General features: G+C 50.5%; 2 protein-coding genes across 3 annotated transcripts; both read left to right on the forward strand.

The window, feature by feature from the left end:
* Nucleotides 1–4,762: 4,762 nt before the first annotated feature.
* F12 (coagulation factor XII) lies at nucleotides 4,763–13,651 on the forward strand. Of its 2 annotated transcripts, none has more exon segments than NM_214242.1 (14): nucleotides 4,763–4,843; nucleotides 5,200–5,257; nucleotides 9,170–9,269; nucleotides 9,941–10,011; nucleotides 10,287–10,397; nucleotides 10,531–10,662; nucleotides 10,800–10,904; nucleotides 11,057–11,222; nucleotides 11,330–11,544; nucleotides 11,648–11,879; nucleotides 12,151–12,287; nucleotides 12,382–12,531; nucleotides 13,077–13,225; nucleotides 13,316–13,642. In NM_214242.1, coding segments are annotated over 14 exon segments (1,851 nt in total). In that variant the 5' UTR covers nucleotides 4,763–4,786; the 3' UTR covers nucleotides 13,484–13,642.
* A 1,228-nt stretch (nucleotides 13,652–14,879) lies between these two features.
* Nucleotides 14,880–15,340, forward strand: PFN3 (profilin 3). Its single transcript, XM_013992193.3, has one exon. The coding sequence runs from the start codon at nucleotides 14,880–14,882 to the stop codon at nucleotides 15,291–15,293; it is 414 nt and encodes a 137-aa protein (XP_013847647.1). The 3' UTR covers nucleotides 15,294–15,340.
* The last annotated feature ends 307 nt before the right edge of the window (nucleotides 15,341–15,647 follow it).

A 15,647-nucleotide genomic window follows, 5' to 3' on the forward strand; every position in this document is an offset into this window, starting at 1 on the left:
CTTGCACAGCAGAAGTGACAACCCAGATCCTTAACCTACTGAGCCATCAAGGAATTCCTTTAAGATTATTGTTAAATGAATAAAACAAAGCATGGAACAATGGGTAAGGTTTCTACTGGATGTATTTAAAAGGAAAAAAAAAAAAAAAAAGGTCAGGCTAGTTTAGATTATGCTGCCCTAACAGACAATCCCTAAATTTCAGTGACTTAAACAGAGTTTATTTCTCAGGTATACTCTGTGTCCAATGCAGGTTGTTGGAATGTGGGGAAGTTTCACTCAGAGTAGCCACTCAGGGACCCAGGACTCCATCTCAATCTGAGCTTCTACAATGGCAGGAATACAAGGAAATATGATAAATCATATGGTAGCTCTTAAAGCTTGCACCTAATGGAGTTCCCACTGTGGCTCAGGGGGAAAAGGATCCAGTGTTGCTACAAACTGTGGTGTAGATTGAAGATGCAGCTCAGATCTGTGGCTGTGGCGTAGGTTGCAGCTCCACTTCGACCCCTCGCCTGGGAACTTCCATATGTCACCAGTGCAGCCTTAAAAAGAAAAAAAAGGGGAGTTCCCATTGTGGCTCATCGAAAATGAATCTGACTAGTATCAGTGAGGACACAGGTTCGATTCCCGGCCTCTCTCAGTGGGTTAAAGATCGGGTGTTGCTGTGAGCTGTGGTGTAGGTCACAGATGCGGCTTGGATCTGGTGTTGTGGCTGTGGCGGAGGCCAGTGGCTATAGCTCCAATTGGACCCTTAGCCTGGGTACCTCCGTATGCCACAGGTGCAGCCCTAAAAAGACAAAAAAAAAAAAAAAAGCTTGCACCCGAAAGCGACATAAATCACTTCTGCTCATATTTCATTGGTCAAGGCAGCCATATGGCCACAACTAACCTGAGAGGGGTGAGGAGGTCCAACACTATTGTGAGAGATTTCCTCCGGTGTGGCTTTAGTGACATTCATCATCATTCAGATATGGTGGAAGTGATGCACATGAGGTCTGAGGCCAGGTCACCAAAGGCCACACAGCCTGATTCTTTTGCAATGCATTTTCTCCAGAAGCTTCTCTCGGGATGTTCCCTCAGGATCATCAACCGAGCTCTGATAAGCCCACGTTGAATAGACAGGTCACGTGTAGATCATGCTCTGCTATGGTTGACAGTTCCAGCTGAGCGCAGCCTTTCAGTTGTCCCACCCAGAGCACCAGACAGATGAGCAGAGAAGTCTCTGGGCGATTCCAGCTCCTGGGCATTCCCATCAACCCCAGCTGTTCAAGTACCCCCTGCTGAGGCCCCTGGCTTTGTGGCAGAGAGAGCCACCCCTGCTGTGTCCTGCCTGAATTCCCAACCCGGAATACTCATCAGAAAATAAGTTGTTGTTTTATGCCACTAAATTGGGAATGGTTTGCTATACAGAAACAGATTCTAGAATAATTTCCTTTTTTTTTTTTTTGCTTTTTTTTTTTTTTTTTTTTTTTTTTTTGCTTTTTAGGGCCGCTCCTGAGGCATATGGAGATTCCCAGGCTAGGGGTCTAATTGGAGATAACAACTGCCAGCCTACACCATAGCCACAGCAACACAAAATCCAAGCCACATCTGCGACCTATACCACAGCTCACAGCAATGCCAGATCCTTAACCTACTGAGCGAGGTCAGGGATTAACCTGCAACTTCATGCTTCCTAGCCGGATTCGTTTCTGCTGTGCCATGACGGGAACTCCTCAGAGGCTCTAGTCTTGAGGCATAAGGGAGAGTGAAAATTCTTGGCTGCGAGCAGCGGAACATGACTCTAGCTACTTAAACAAAAGGAATTTTACTTTATGGGAATGCACTCAGTGGTTCATAGTATCATCTAGAAGGAATAGTCTTGGAAGTAGGCAGGAATTAGGGGCCACCAGAGAGAATCAGGAAGCAGGAATTATAGCAGACACTGTGGTTGTCCACTTAATGTATGTACTACTCCCCTTCCTTGTTGCAGAGTACCAGTTCTCCTCCTGTGGCCACTTTACTTCACACACCTCTGATGTGGCTCCAGGGTTGATTGGCCTAAGACAGTTATGGAGATTCCCTTACCTTTGCCAGAGATTGGTTTAGGAGTCTCAGGAGACCTAGTTCTGGCCATTGAGCCATGAGAGGAGATCAGCTTGGGATTTTTTGGAAGAAGGTTTCCTCATTTCTAGGAAGAATCTAATGGAAGGAAAAATCCCCCTTCGCTGGAGTTTATACGTGATTCCTAGAGCTGTGGCAGCCATCTTGTGACCATGAGGGAATCAGTCTGAAGGTATGCACACGGAGGACTATATAAACAAAAAGAGGAAAGAACTTAGGTTTTTTTTTTTTGTTTGTTTGGTTTTTTTTTGTCTTTTGTCTTTTTAGGGCTGGACCCACGGCACATGGAAGTTCCCAGGCTAAGGGTCAAATCGGAGATTTAGCTGCTGGCCACAACTACAGCCACAACCACACCAGATCTAAGCCACATCTGCAACCTATACCACAGCTCACGGCAACACTGGATCCTTAGCCCACTGAGTGAGGCCAGGGATCAAACCTGCGTCCTCATGGATCCTAGTCAGGTTCATTAACCACTGAGCCAAGACGGGAACTCCAGAACTTAGGTTCTTGATGATGTTGCTAAACTCCTGAAATCATTGTTCTTGGATTCCTTTCACTCTAGACCTCTTCTGTTGAGAAATGATAAATTTGAATTTCCTTACTGCTTAGGCTTAGTTTTTGTTGAAAGCCATCCTGACTTATGCCATGTTGCAGGGACTATCAGGTTGGGGTGCAACTGTGCAATACCAGACTTCCAACTCCAACTCTTTTCACAATCCCTGCATGGTCTGCTCAGGATTAAGAGTCCTGGGAGAGAGCACTCATTGGCCGCATTAGGTACCTCTGACTATGTTAATATAGGGAGAGAGTGATCTGGTCCTTTGGGCTTCCATAGTAGGAGGTGGTCACTGGAAGTTACCTTTTCCCACACAATGGGGGGAGGGATGACCCCCAACGGAAACTGGGAGACTAGAGGAAGAGGAAGGAGGAATAATGCTGAACATCCAAATACCCATGAATGTCCACATCTGGTCCCCACAGACCTCTTGGCTCATCTCACATTCCATACAAAGCACCCTGTGCTCACCAGATTCTTCATCTGACATGCTGCATTCAGGCTTCTGTGAATTTATAGTACTCACTCTGCCTGGAAGCCCTTCTCTCCCTTTCCCGTCTGAAAATCCCTGTTCATTGTGCAGACCTGTTTAAAAGGCCCCTTCCATTTGAAAGGGATGCTGTCTTCTCATCAGGAGGAAGGAGCCAATACGGGGCCAGCTCTGGGCCTTGGACTGTATTCAGGTACAATCAAGAACTGAGGGAATTCCCTGGTGACTCAGTGGGTTAAGGACCTGCTGTTATCACTTCTGTGGTGCAGGTTCAATCCCTGGTCCAGGAACTTCCACATGCCCTGAGTGCAGCCAGAGAGAGAGAGAGAGAGAGAGAGAGAGGGAGAGAGAGAGAGAGAGAACACTGGGGAAGGTGCTTTCACTTTAATGAGCTCATCTATCTATCTTATAGTTGGTTTTTTTTTTTTTTTGTCTTTTTTTTTGTCTTTTTGTGTTTTCTAGGGCTGTACCTGTGGCATATGGAGGTTCCCAAGCTAGGGGTCTAATTGGAGCTGTTGCTGCTGGCCTATGCCACAGCCACAACAACACGAGATCCGAGCCGTGTCTGTGACCTACACCACGCTGGATCCTTAACCCACTGAGCAAGGCCAGGGATCGAACCTGCAACCTCATGGTTCCTAGTCAGGTTCGTTAACCACTGTGCCACGATGGGAACTCCTAGTTTTAGTTTCATCATGGTCTTAATAGCTATCACATCAACTCTGGAAAACAATTGTTGAAATAGTGACTCTACCCTTGCTCTCCTATTGCTGTGTTTCTATTCCAGGAAGTCTTCCATGGTCTGCCTCTCTTCCAGCAGAATTAAGGGAGATTATCTTTGGTGGGCCTGACCTAATCAGAGCCCTTAAGTAATGGGGTTCTTTCTGGCACAGGAAATTCTACAGGTAAGAGAGAATTGATGTGGGGGAGATTCTCTGTTGTTGGCTTAGAAGATGGAAGAGGCCCTATGACAAGAAATGTAGGCAGCTTCTAGATACTGAGGGCAGCCCTGGCTGATGGCTTGCTAAAAACAGGGACCTCAGTCCCACAAAGGCAAGGAACTGAATTCTGCCAATGACCTGAATGATCTTGGAAGGGGATTTTTCTCCAGCACCTCTAGAGAACTCAGCCTTGATCTCAGATTTGTGAGACCCTGAGCAGAAAACTGAGTCACCTAGTGCTGGACTTTTGACCTACAGATTGGTAAACAAATAAACGGGTATTGTTTTAAGCCGCAAAGTTTGTGGTTAATTTTAGGGAGCAATAGAAAACGAATATACTTCCCCATGGACTACAAGTTTCCTCAAGTAGTGAGCTTCTGTTGGATTTCTTTAACCTCCTTGTTTCCCAATAGGACCTGGAACATAAGAAAGGCACCCCTTTCTTCCGTCTCCACTATCTTGGAAAGCAGGGGAGATGCTGTTCCTTATTAGCTACTCCAACCCACCAACCCCCAATTTTCTCTTCCTTGGGGGCTTACTGAAGAAACTGCTTGGCTTTCCATAAATAGCCTGTGCCCCACCAGGCCCAGAAGGGCAACTTGACCAATCTCTGCTTCTCAGGCCTCAGGGAACTTTGACCAGTTCTATTGATCTGGACACCTGGGCAAGTGGTTGAACCAACCGACAGACGCCATGAGGGCTCTGCTGCTCTTGGGGATCCTGCTGGTGAGCCTGGAGTCAGCTCTTTTGGTAAGGGCTGTGGGAACCAGGAGGTTTGTCCTGGGATGGCTCTGGGGGTGGGGGAGTCCCTATCCCAGTCTTGGCCTTGGTCTCTTCCCATGACCTTTTAGTCCAGGTGATTGGAAGGCCTGTTTGGAAAGATGAGACCAGCCCATAAGGCCCAGGTGGAAGGGAGAGAGACAGCTGGTGCTGGTGGATATGAGGACGTGGCCTACATTTCTTGTCACCTTGAGGAGACAGTGGGAACAGGAAGGATCCAGGCCTTCTGTGTTTCTGGGCTGTGAGAGGAAGCTGGGAACCAGCATGGGATCAGGGCAGGCCTTTTCGTCCTGGGTAAATTCCCTGCTCTCTTTCCTGCCCTGTAGATTCCACCTTGGAAAGACCCCAGGAAGCATAAGGTCATGGCGAGTGAGCACACAGTGGGTAAGTGGGCTGGTCACCTCCTGAGAGACCCTTGGACAGGGATGAGTACAGCGGGGAGCACGCTGATGATCAGTCTCCAGCCCTTGGAACGAGGACGGGGAGCCTGGACACTCTTTACTCTTGCCCCCAGAGTTGCCTGGCCGGCATTCCGACTTCAGGGCCTACTATGTGCCAGGTCTTGTGCGCATGCATGCTGGGGACCCAGAGAGTCAGCTATGGGCTCCTTGAGAGTGGGACTGGGGCTGTATCTGAGTGCCTTGATCCAGCACCTGCCAGACTCCCTCAGTTTCATAAGGGCGCTTGATGGACAAGGAGGGATCAAGAGCAGGGCCACAGAACCCCAATGCCTCTGAACCCCATCTGCGCCACCTATGTGCTGGGCAACTCTGGGCCAGTGACTTGACCTCTCCAAGCTTCGATTTCCCCATCTGTAAAGCCAGGCTGGTAAAAGTAAAACTCTTAGGGTTTTGAAGAAGGAGAAATGAGTCATTAACCCTGGTGAGGCACTCAGTCCAGTATGATGCATGGCAAATGCTTAAAATATACTGGGGGAAAAAAAGGAGTTCCCGTTGCGGCACAGTGGAAATGAATCCAACTAGGAACCATGAGGTTGCGGGTTCGATCCCTGGCCTCGCTTAGTGGGTTAAGAATCTGGTGTTGCCGTGAGCTGTGGTGTAGGTCTCAGATGAGGCTCGGATTCAGGGTTGCTGTGGCTGTGGTACAGGCCGGCAGCTGTAGCTCTGATTGGACCCCTAGCCTGGGAACTCCATATGCTGTGGATGTGACCCTAAAAAGCAAAACGAAAAATAAATAAAATAAAATATATTGGCTTTTGGAGTTCCCCTGTGGCCCAGCGGGTTAAGAAACTGACTAGAATCCACGAGTGTGTGGGTTCAATCCCTGGCTTCGCTCAGTGAGTTAAGGATCCAGCATTGCTGCAAGCTGTGGCATGTGTCACAAGCTGTAGCACAGGTCACAAGTGCAGCTCAGATTCAATGTTGCTGTTTCTGTGGTTGTGGCATAGGCTGGAAATTGCAGCTCTGATTTGACCCCTAGCCTGGGAACTTCCATATGCCTCAGGTGCAGCCCTAAAAAAAATAATAAATAAATAATTTTAAAATATATATATATAGGCTTTTATTATCAAGCTCCCTTTAGATAGGGGATGTCTGCCATCTCGCCCCTGCCTTAGCTCCCCATTGCCTTTATCCTGCTAGGGCACTAAATATTTACCTAAAGTTGTGAACTAGATTGATCCTGGCTTGGTGGGATCAGACCCAGCCCCTTAACACGGCCCTGAGGCCAAGCACAGCCAGCACTCCACACACAGCAATACTGCACTCCTCCCTCTAGCCTGACCCAACCTAGCTGCCCGGATCTTGCCTAAAACCATCAACTTAGGGCCCTCCTCTGTGTCCATTCCATTTGCATCTTAAAAGTCCATCTCAGACCCTTCTCTCTTCCTTACCGTCCTGCTGATTTGGTCCTTAGTGCAAGTGCCACTGTGCTTTTAACAACAAAATAGCAGCTAATGTATACTGATCAAGTACTATGTGCCGGACTCTGTATGAGTGTTTTATAGACACGATCTCATTTAAGTTTCACAAGGCTTCTCTGAAGTCGATAGAGTCAATTCTTATTATTTGTGGTAGCATGTTCTATAAAGTCACTAAGAACACTAAATTAGCTGGAATTCCCATTGTGGCTCAATGATAATGAAACCAACTAGTTTCCATGAGGACGTGGGTTCAATCCCTGGCTCGGCTCAGTGGGTTACGGATCTGGCGCTGCCATGAGCTGTGGTGTAGGTCACAGATGTGATTCAGATCCTGTGTTGCTGTGGCTGTGGCAGGCAGCTGCAGCTCCAATTCAACCCCTAGCCTGGGAACTTATGCCACATTTGCAGCCCTAAAACAAACAAACAAAACTCACTGAATTAGCAAAAATGGAACTGTTGTTCCTAGAGGAAATATAGGGTTAGCTTCTTGTGAGTTCTGGTCACATTTTCATCAGTCTCATCAATATATAACCTTGTTTTCATGTGTGATTCTCTTTAATGACACTTTGCTTAATATGTATTGTTTATTCATTGATATTGAGCTCATTGCCAGCAGCACTATTGCTCATGCCTGGACAAAGCTTACGTAACACACAAATATTCTCCTAAGGCACATCATGGCCCTCTTGCACTGGACAGCACTTCAGCACTCTATCTGGGGGTCATTTTCAACAGCAAAAGCATGTACCAAAAGCACAAAATTTGGGTAAAAAAAAGTGTCACTAAATAGGGTGTGAAAAGAACACTTGTTTATAACAGGAGCTGAAACAAGAAGCATGGTGTCACCTTGTTTGACCTTAGCTGGGAATGTGTACTTCAGGTGACTCAAATTTGTCACCACTCTGCACATGTCCACAAATGACTGTGAAAGCACCTTGAGCATTGGTTTGAGGTTACAAATAAATTTCAGCAAGAAGGGCACAAAATTCAGAATCTGAATAATGAGGCTCGACTATGATTTTTTTAAAATTATAATAGCAGGAGTTCCTGCTGTGGCACAGAAGGATTAGTGGTGTCTCTTCAGTGCCAAGATGAAGGTTCGATTCCTGGCCTGGCACAGTGAGTTAAAGGATTCTGTGTTGCAAGAGCTGAGGCGTAGGTGGCAGCTGTGGCTTGGCTCTGACTCTTGGCCCAGGATCTCCATGTGTCTCAGGGTGTCCAAAAAAGAAAAAAAAAAAATGAGTAAAAATAAAATTATAATAGAAATATTTTATTGTAAAAACTTTAAAAGCTACAGAAATAGAAATGAAGGAAAAGTAACCCCTAATCCATTATCTTCCAAAAACCACTTTTACAAATTTTGGAGATTTGTCTCTAGATTTCTTCTTTATGCCTATGTAAATGTATTTGTACAAAAATAGAACCATACTGACATGCTGAGGGATTTTTGCTGCACCTGTGTCATGTGGAAATTCTTGGGCCAGGGACTGAACCCATGCCATAGAAACAACCCAAGCCACTGCAGTGACAACACCAAATCTTTAACCCATGGCACCACAAGGGAACTCCGTAACATGCTGGTTTTTTTTAATTTAAAAATTATGCACACCTTTCTGTATTAATAAATATATATCATCATTAAGTTTTTTTATTGTGGTAATATACATATGACATAAAATGTACTATCTCAACCTTTTTTAAGTTTGCTGTGCAGTGGTATTAATACACACATATTGCTGTGTAATCATTACCACCACCCATCTCCAGAATTCTTTTCATCCTGCAAAACTGACAACCTTCAACTGTACTGTTTTATTCATTTACTTATTATCTTCTTTTTAGGGCCATACCTGCAACATATGGAAGTTCCCAGGTTAGGGGGCCAGGTGGAGCTGCAGCTAAGGCCTATGCCACAGCCACAGCAATGCCAGATCCAAGACTCATCTGCGACCTACCCTGCAGTTTGTGGCAATGCTGGATTCTTAACCCACTGAGCTAGCCCAGGGATCCAACTCAAATCTTCATGGCTACTAGTCATATTCTTAACCCACTGAGCCACAATGGGAACTCCTGTACTCTGTATTATTATGGCCATTTTACAGATGAGGAAACTAAGGCTCAGAGTGGTCAAGTGACTTCAACATTCAGTAAGTATTCATTAAGTACCTACTTTGTGGCAAGCACTCTTCTAGGCCTGGGGGCTGCAGACTTGCCCAAGGTCACACAGGTAGTAGGTGGTGGAGTCAAGTGTCCACTCCAATATCTGACTCTAGAACCCAACTCTTAAGCAGGCTGTGGCCTTAAAGGCACAGTAATCTTTTCAAAGGTCTATGCTTCTCCACCCAGACCCCGAGGGATGGTACCTGGGCAGTGGGGCTCGGGGAAAGTCATCAAGGAGTATGTTATCCCTGCAGTTCTCACCGTCACGGGGGAGCCCTGTCACTTCCCCTTCCAGTACCACCGGCAGCTGTATTACAAGTGCATCCAAAGAGGCCAGCGTGGCCCCCGACCCTGGTAAGACTACCTGGAAGGGGTTGGAGCAGGGGCCTGGGGGAGGTGGACTCTGCCTATCCTTCTGCCCATGGAACCCTGCTTGGAGAAAGGGGGCTGTGATAGGGGAGGGCAGGCCAGCCCCTGGGCAAGGAAGCCTCATCTCTCTCTCTCTCTGTTAGTTTCAGGTATACAACAAGGTGATTCAGTTATGTACATTTTTTTTTCAGATTATTTTCCATTACAGTTATTACAAGATACTGAATATAGTTCCTCGTATTATATAGTAAATCCCTCCTGTTATATAGTAAATCCTTTTTATCTAGTATATGTACAATAGTTTGTATCTGTTGATCCCATACTCCTCTCTACCTCCCTTTCCCCTTTGGTAACGAGAAGTTTGTGCATCTGTTTCTGTTTTGTATATAGATTCATTTGCATTATTTTTTAGATTCCATATATGTGATATCATATTATATTTGTCTGTCTTAGTATGATATTCCTTAGGTCCATTCATGTTGCTGTAAATGACAATATTTCATTCTTTTTTATGACTAAGTAATATCCCATCACATATGTATGTAGTGTGTATATATATATACATACACACAAATACACCACATCTTCTTAAACCAATCATCTGTTGATGGGCACTTGGGTTGTTTCCATGACTTAAGGTTTATGTCTTTCTGCAGGTGTGCTACAACCCCCAACTTCGAGAAGGACCAGCGATGGGCATACTGCCTGGAGCCCATGAAAGTGAAAGGTGCCACACAACCTTTGGGGTGGCTCAGGGCCTTTTCATTACCCGTAGCTACTCTCCTGGGTATCATCAGACCCTAAACACTTGGGATTCTGGGCCCACCTAGCCCTTTCCCTCCCTCCAGAGGGAAAGGTTCTAAGAGGGGCTGGCCCCATTTTGCAGGTTGGTAGACTCCTCAACTTTGGGAGGCCAAGCTCACGAGACAAGCAGGTTTGGGACTTGGCCCCTGTCTGTCTGACTCAGGTCCCTCACTCTTTCCCCCACTGTCCATCTCACAGACCACTGCAACAAAGGCAACCCCTGCCAGAAAGGAGGGACCTGTGTGAACATGCCAAATGGCCCACACTGCATCTGTCCAGATCACTTCACTGGGAAGCACTGTCAGAAAGGTAAGGAGATGCTGAAGCTGGGGGCGCTGGGGAGCAGGGGTGGCCATGGGCCTACTGAAGAGGCCCAGTGGATTCCCAGAGGCTTGGCCTGGTCCAAAACCCTCCTGAGGCTAACCCATTGCTTTGTCACCAGAGAAGTGCTTCGAGCCCCAGTTCCTCCAGTTCTTTCAAGAGAATGAAATATGGCATAGGTTTGAGCCTGCTGGTGTGTCCAAGTGCCAGTGCAAAGGTCCTAAGGCCCAATGCAAGCCAGTGGCCAGCCAGGGTGAGTGGATTGGTGGGGAGATGGCCAGGGAGGAGGGAGGAAGGTGGGGAAGAGAAGCCAGGTGGAGTGCCAGTTTAAGAGGCAGCTCTCTGTGGGGCTTTGGGCCTAGGGGTGGGCCAACATGCACGTTCTCCCAGTCTGCAGCACCAACCCGTGTCTCAATGGGGGCAGCTGCCTGCAGACTGAGGGCCACCGCCTGTGTCGTTGCCCCACTGGCTATGCAGGACGCCTGTGTGACGTGGGTGAGTCAGGGTCTGGGAGAAGCAGAAGCCCCGCCCCACATGGGAAGGGCTTGTGGAGAGCGAGGAGGGAGACTGGAGGATTGGGTGAGAAGGCGGAAGGCGGCGGGAAACCAAACCATCACTTAGCTGCAGGGAGCCTTTACTCTCTCCAGACCTCAAGGAGAGGTGCTACAGTGACCGGGGGCTCAGCTACCGCGGCATGGCCCAGACTACGCTCTCGGGAGCACCCTGTCAGCCGTGGGCCTCGGAGGCCACCTACTGGAACATGACCGCAGAGCAAGCTCTGAACTGGGGACTGGGAGACCATGCCTTCTGCCGGTGGGCCGGGTGGAGCCGGGCTGGGCATCCCCCTCCGCCTCAGGGCCATTTGGGCTTCTCACGCTCTAACAGCGCCTCACACACCCCATCCCAAATTGTGGTCACAGGAACCCGGACAACGACACCCGCCCGTGGTGCTTCGTTTGGAGAGGCGACCAACTGAGCTGGCAATATTGCCGCCTGGCACGCTGCCAGGCTCCTATCGGGGAAGCGCCCCCAATCCTTACTCCGACCCAGAGCCCCTCCGAGCACCAGGACTCGCCCCTTCTCTCGCGGGAGCCTCAGCCCACGACCCAGACCCCGTCTCAAAACCTGACCTCAGGTAGTTGGGAAGGGTTAAGAAGTCGGCGCGGAGAGGGCGCAGGGCGAGCTACATTCCAACCGATGGTGGGTCTCCCTGTGCTCAGCCTATGTTCCTCCTACAGCCTGGTGCGCGCCGCCGGAGCAGCGTGGTCCTCTGCCCAGTGCGGGCCTGGTGGGCTGCGGACAGCGACTCCGCAAACGGCTGTCTTCTCTGAACCGCATCGTCGGGGGACTGGTGGCTCTCCCCGGGGCGCACCCCTACATCGCCGCGCTGTACTGGGGTCAAAATTTCTGCGCAGGCAGTCTCATCGCCCCCTGTTGGGTGCTGACCGCGGCTCACTGCCTGCAGAACCGGCGAGTGCCCACGCGCTCAGTTCCCGGCCCGGGATCCCTAGCGCGTCTCTCCTCTGTGCCAGCTTCCTTGCTACACATGCCCTACCTCCCCGCGTCCCTGCTCCACCTTTCCCTCTTCTCCCTTTCAGAGCTCCCCAGGAGGAAGCTGAAACCCCAGGAGGGGCTCCCCAGAAGGAAGCTGAAACGCAAGAAGGGGCTGGGAAGAAGGGGTTCCCGGAGGATGCTTGTGGCCCGCAATGAGCGCTCTTCCTTTTTCCAACCCTGCCCGCAGACCGGCGCCGGAGGAGCTGACTGTGGTGCTCGGCCAGGACCGCCATAATCAGAGTTGTGAGCAGTGCCAAACGCTGGCAGTGCGCTCCTACCGCCTGCACGAGTCCTACTCACCCAAGACCTACCAGCACGACCTGGGTGCGTGGGGGCGCCCCGCGGGGATCAGAGGAAGGGTGGGCAGGGCTCCGAAGTCCCAGCATCCCGGGCTCACCCTCCTCCCGGGCTGGGTTAGCTCTGGTACGCCTGAAGGAGACAGCGGACGGCTGCTGCGCACACCCGTCGCCTTTCGTTCAGCCGGTATGCCTGCCAAGAAGTGTCGCCAGCTCCGCCGAACCCGAAGGCGCGCTCTGCGAGGTGGCCGGCTGGGGCCATCAGTTCGAAGGTATTAGAACGGCTGGGTCGGGAGGGAGACTTCTGGCCACCAGAGTAGCCAAGGGAAGCCCGAGGGATTGGTACCACCAGGGACAGATGGGGCTGACCTGGTGGGTTGTTCAGGGCCGTCGTCTCTGCAGTCTTCTACAAAGGCTTGGTTCACTGTTGTGGGGGGGTCCAAATCGCTTGAAAAGTACCAGGAGAATCACACCATTTTCTCTAGGCAGTGGGCTGCAAGGGCTAATTAGGACTCCCGACCCGCGCTGGAGCAATGGGTGGGCAGGTTGGGGAGCAGGGTTTTGAGACACTGGATGGGAAGTAGGGGTGGGGTTCCAAAGCCACCCTGCTTCCACCTGATCCATTCACATCCCTGCTCCTCTCTGGCCTCAGTTTTCTCGTCTATGAAATGGTGTTAAAAGCAACTCCCTCCCTCTGGGGGTTTCTGCGGAAAGCAGGAGATTAGCAGGGATTAGAAGAGCCTGACACAGCCAGGTCCGTGGCCTGGACAGCGAGCGGAGTCGGGAGGGGTGTGAGGAAGGCGCCCTTGGTTTGCAGGGGCGGAGGAATATTCCAGTTTCCTGCAGGAGGCTCAGGTGCCGCTCATCAGTCCGGAGCGCTGCTCCGCCGCCGACGTGCACGGAGCCGCTTTCACTCCCGGCATGCTCTGCGCTGGTTTCCTCGAAGGCGGCACCGACGCGTGCCAGGTGAGCCCTCCGCCTGATTGGCGCCCTCCCCCAACCCGTGCAAGTCCAGACCCCAAGCCAAGGGCACTGAGCCGCGTGTCCTCGACCCAGGGTGACTCCGGTGGCCCTCTGGTGTGTGAAGACGAGACCGCAGAGCGCCAGCTCGTCCTGAGAGGCATCGTCAGTTGGGGTTCAGGTTGTGGCGACCGCCTCAAGCCCGGTGTGTACACGGACGTGGCCAACTACTTGGCCTGGATCCAGGAGCACACCACTTCCTGACCTCCCAGGGACTCGTCTTTCCCTCCTGGGCAGTTCTGGAATGGAAAGGTGGCTGGGGCGTGATTATGGACAGCAAGTATTGTGTTCTATTCCCCCCAGCGCTGCCAGCCCGGCTGGCTCCAGGAATGTCATACGCACTCAATAAAGTGCTTTTGAAGATGCTTGAAAGGCACAGCTAACTCTTCAGGGGCCCCTTTGGGAAATGCCAAGACTGTAAACCGATGCTCAACTTCTCCACACCCCCTCAGAGAACATGGAATCTTTTGACATCTTATACAAGATTTAGATTCATGTCCAGCTGACGTTTGCTGAGCCGCACTGTGTACCAAGCCCTATGCAGGGTGACTCCTTATACTAGTCTTTGTCTGAAACTCATATTTTAAGTTTGTCCAACAGGAGTTCTCAATCTCCACTGTACATCAAAATCACCTTGGGGAGCTTTTTGAACCTATGACCAACAGCCACTTCAAATCAATTAAATCAGTATCTCCAGGGATGGGGCTAGGAGGGTAACAGTATTTTAAAAACACTCCCCAGATGATTCTATTTGTGGAGAGGTTGAGAACCGTGGTTGGAAGTACTTAACATTAAAAGAGTTGTGTGGGGAATTCCCGTCGTGGTTCAGCTGAAAAGAATCTGACTAGTATCCATGAAGACGCAGGTTTGATCCCTAGCCTTGTTTAGTGGGTTAAGGATCCAGCGTTGCTGTGAGCTGTGGGGTGGTCCCTGAGGCAGCTTGGATCTGGTGTTGCTGTGGCTGTGGCATAGGCCGGCAGCTGTAGCTCCAATTCAACCCCTGGGAATCTCCGTATGTTGTGGGTGCGGCCCTAAAAAGCAGAAAGAAAAAAAAAAAAAAAAAAGGTTGCATGGACCCTTAAGGCTGACATCGTGGAAGACCATTAGGGCAGTGGGTCTCAAAGTACGGTTCCTGGACGGGCAGCAGCATCTCCAGGGAACTTGTTGGAAATGCATAATATCTGCTACATCTCACACTGCAGAATAAGAAACTCTTGAGTCGGGAGCCTAGCAATCTGACAGCTTTCCAGGAGATTCTAAGGCTCCTCATGTTTAGGAAACACGTTCTGGGGGCTGAAAGTTTACCAGGCCTAGAGGTCCGGCTGTTCAGACATGGCCCTGTTCTTTTTGTTCTTAAACTTGTGTGCTGTGCTCGATGGGCCATTTAATTTTTATTTTTGAGGATTTTTTTTTAAACGATTCGCTCCTTCGGGCTAACTTTAGAACGTCATCGGACATAGGATACCAACGCCACCCCACCCCCCACCCCATTCTCCATCGCCTTTATGTCAACGTCACAACCCCGCCCCTCAATACGTCATAGTAGCGGAGCAGTCCGGGAGGACAACCCGCGAAAGTCCACGGCGCACTCTGAGCCGGAATGGGCGACTGGAAAGGCTACATTAGTGCAGTGCTGCGGGACCAGCGCATCGACGACGTGGCCATCGTGGGCCACTCGGACAATCGCTGCGTGTGGGCATCGCGGCCCGGGGGCCTGCTGGCAGCCATCTCACCGCAGGAGGTGGGTGTGCTCATAGGGCCAGATCGGCGCACCTTCCTGCAGGCGGGCCTGAGCGTAGCGGGCCGCCGATGCTGCGTCATCCGCGACCACCTGCTGGCTGAGGGCGACTGCGTGCTGGACGCACGCACCAAAGGGTTGGACGGGCGCGCGGTCTGCGTGGGCCACACGCCGCGCGCGCTCCTAGTGCTTATGGGCCGGCGTGGCGTGCACGGAGGCATTCTCAACAAGACCATGCACGAGCTGATCCATGGGCTGCGCTCTCAGGGCACCTAGCAAGACTGCCAACCAGCCCCCAAATAAAGTCTGATCTGGGCGTGGCAGACCAGTCCTCCGATTGCGAGCGAGTGGCGGGGTGGGCGTGGGGTTGCAGATGAGGAAACCAGTTTATCAGAAGATCCTTGTAGAAGGATTACCTGGTGAAGTTGGAAGTTCACTCTTCCCAGTCTCCTGAGCCCTACACCAGGCCCTGCCACGAGTGCCCTGCCCCTGGCCTAACTCCTTAGGCCAGAGTCCAAGGGCCTTGGCACCTTCCCGGGGTACTAGGGACACCCAAGCTGAGGAAGGGGCGGCCTTCTCAAATCCTCTAGTTCAGTCTTGGGCATCCTTTCTTACAAAATTTTACACAAG

The sequence above is a fragment of the Sus scrofa genome, chromosome 2 (assembly GCF_054392235.1).
Source record: "Sus scrofa isolate SSC_HxYL_T2T_F1_AM1 chromosome 2, Sscrofa_HxYL_maternal_Yorkshire_Landrace_v2.0, whole genome shotgun sequence".
In the NCBI taxonomy this organism is placed as follows: Eukaryota; Metazoa; Chordata; class Mammalia; order Artiodactyla; family Suidae; genus Sus; species Sus scrofa.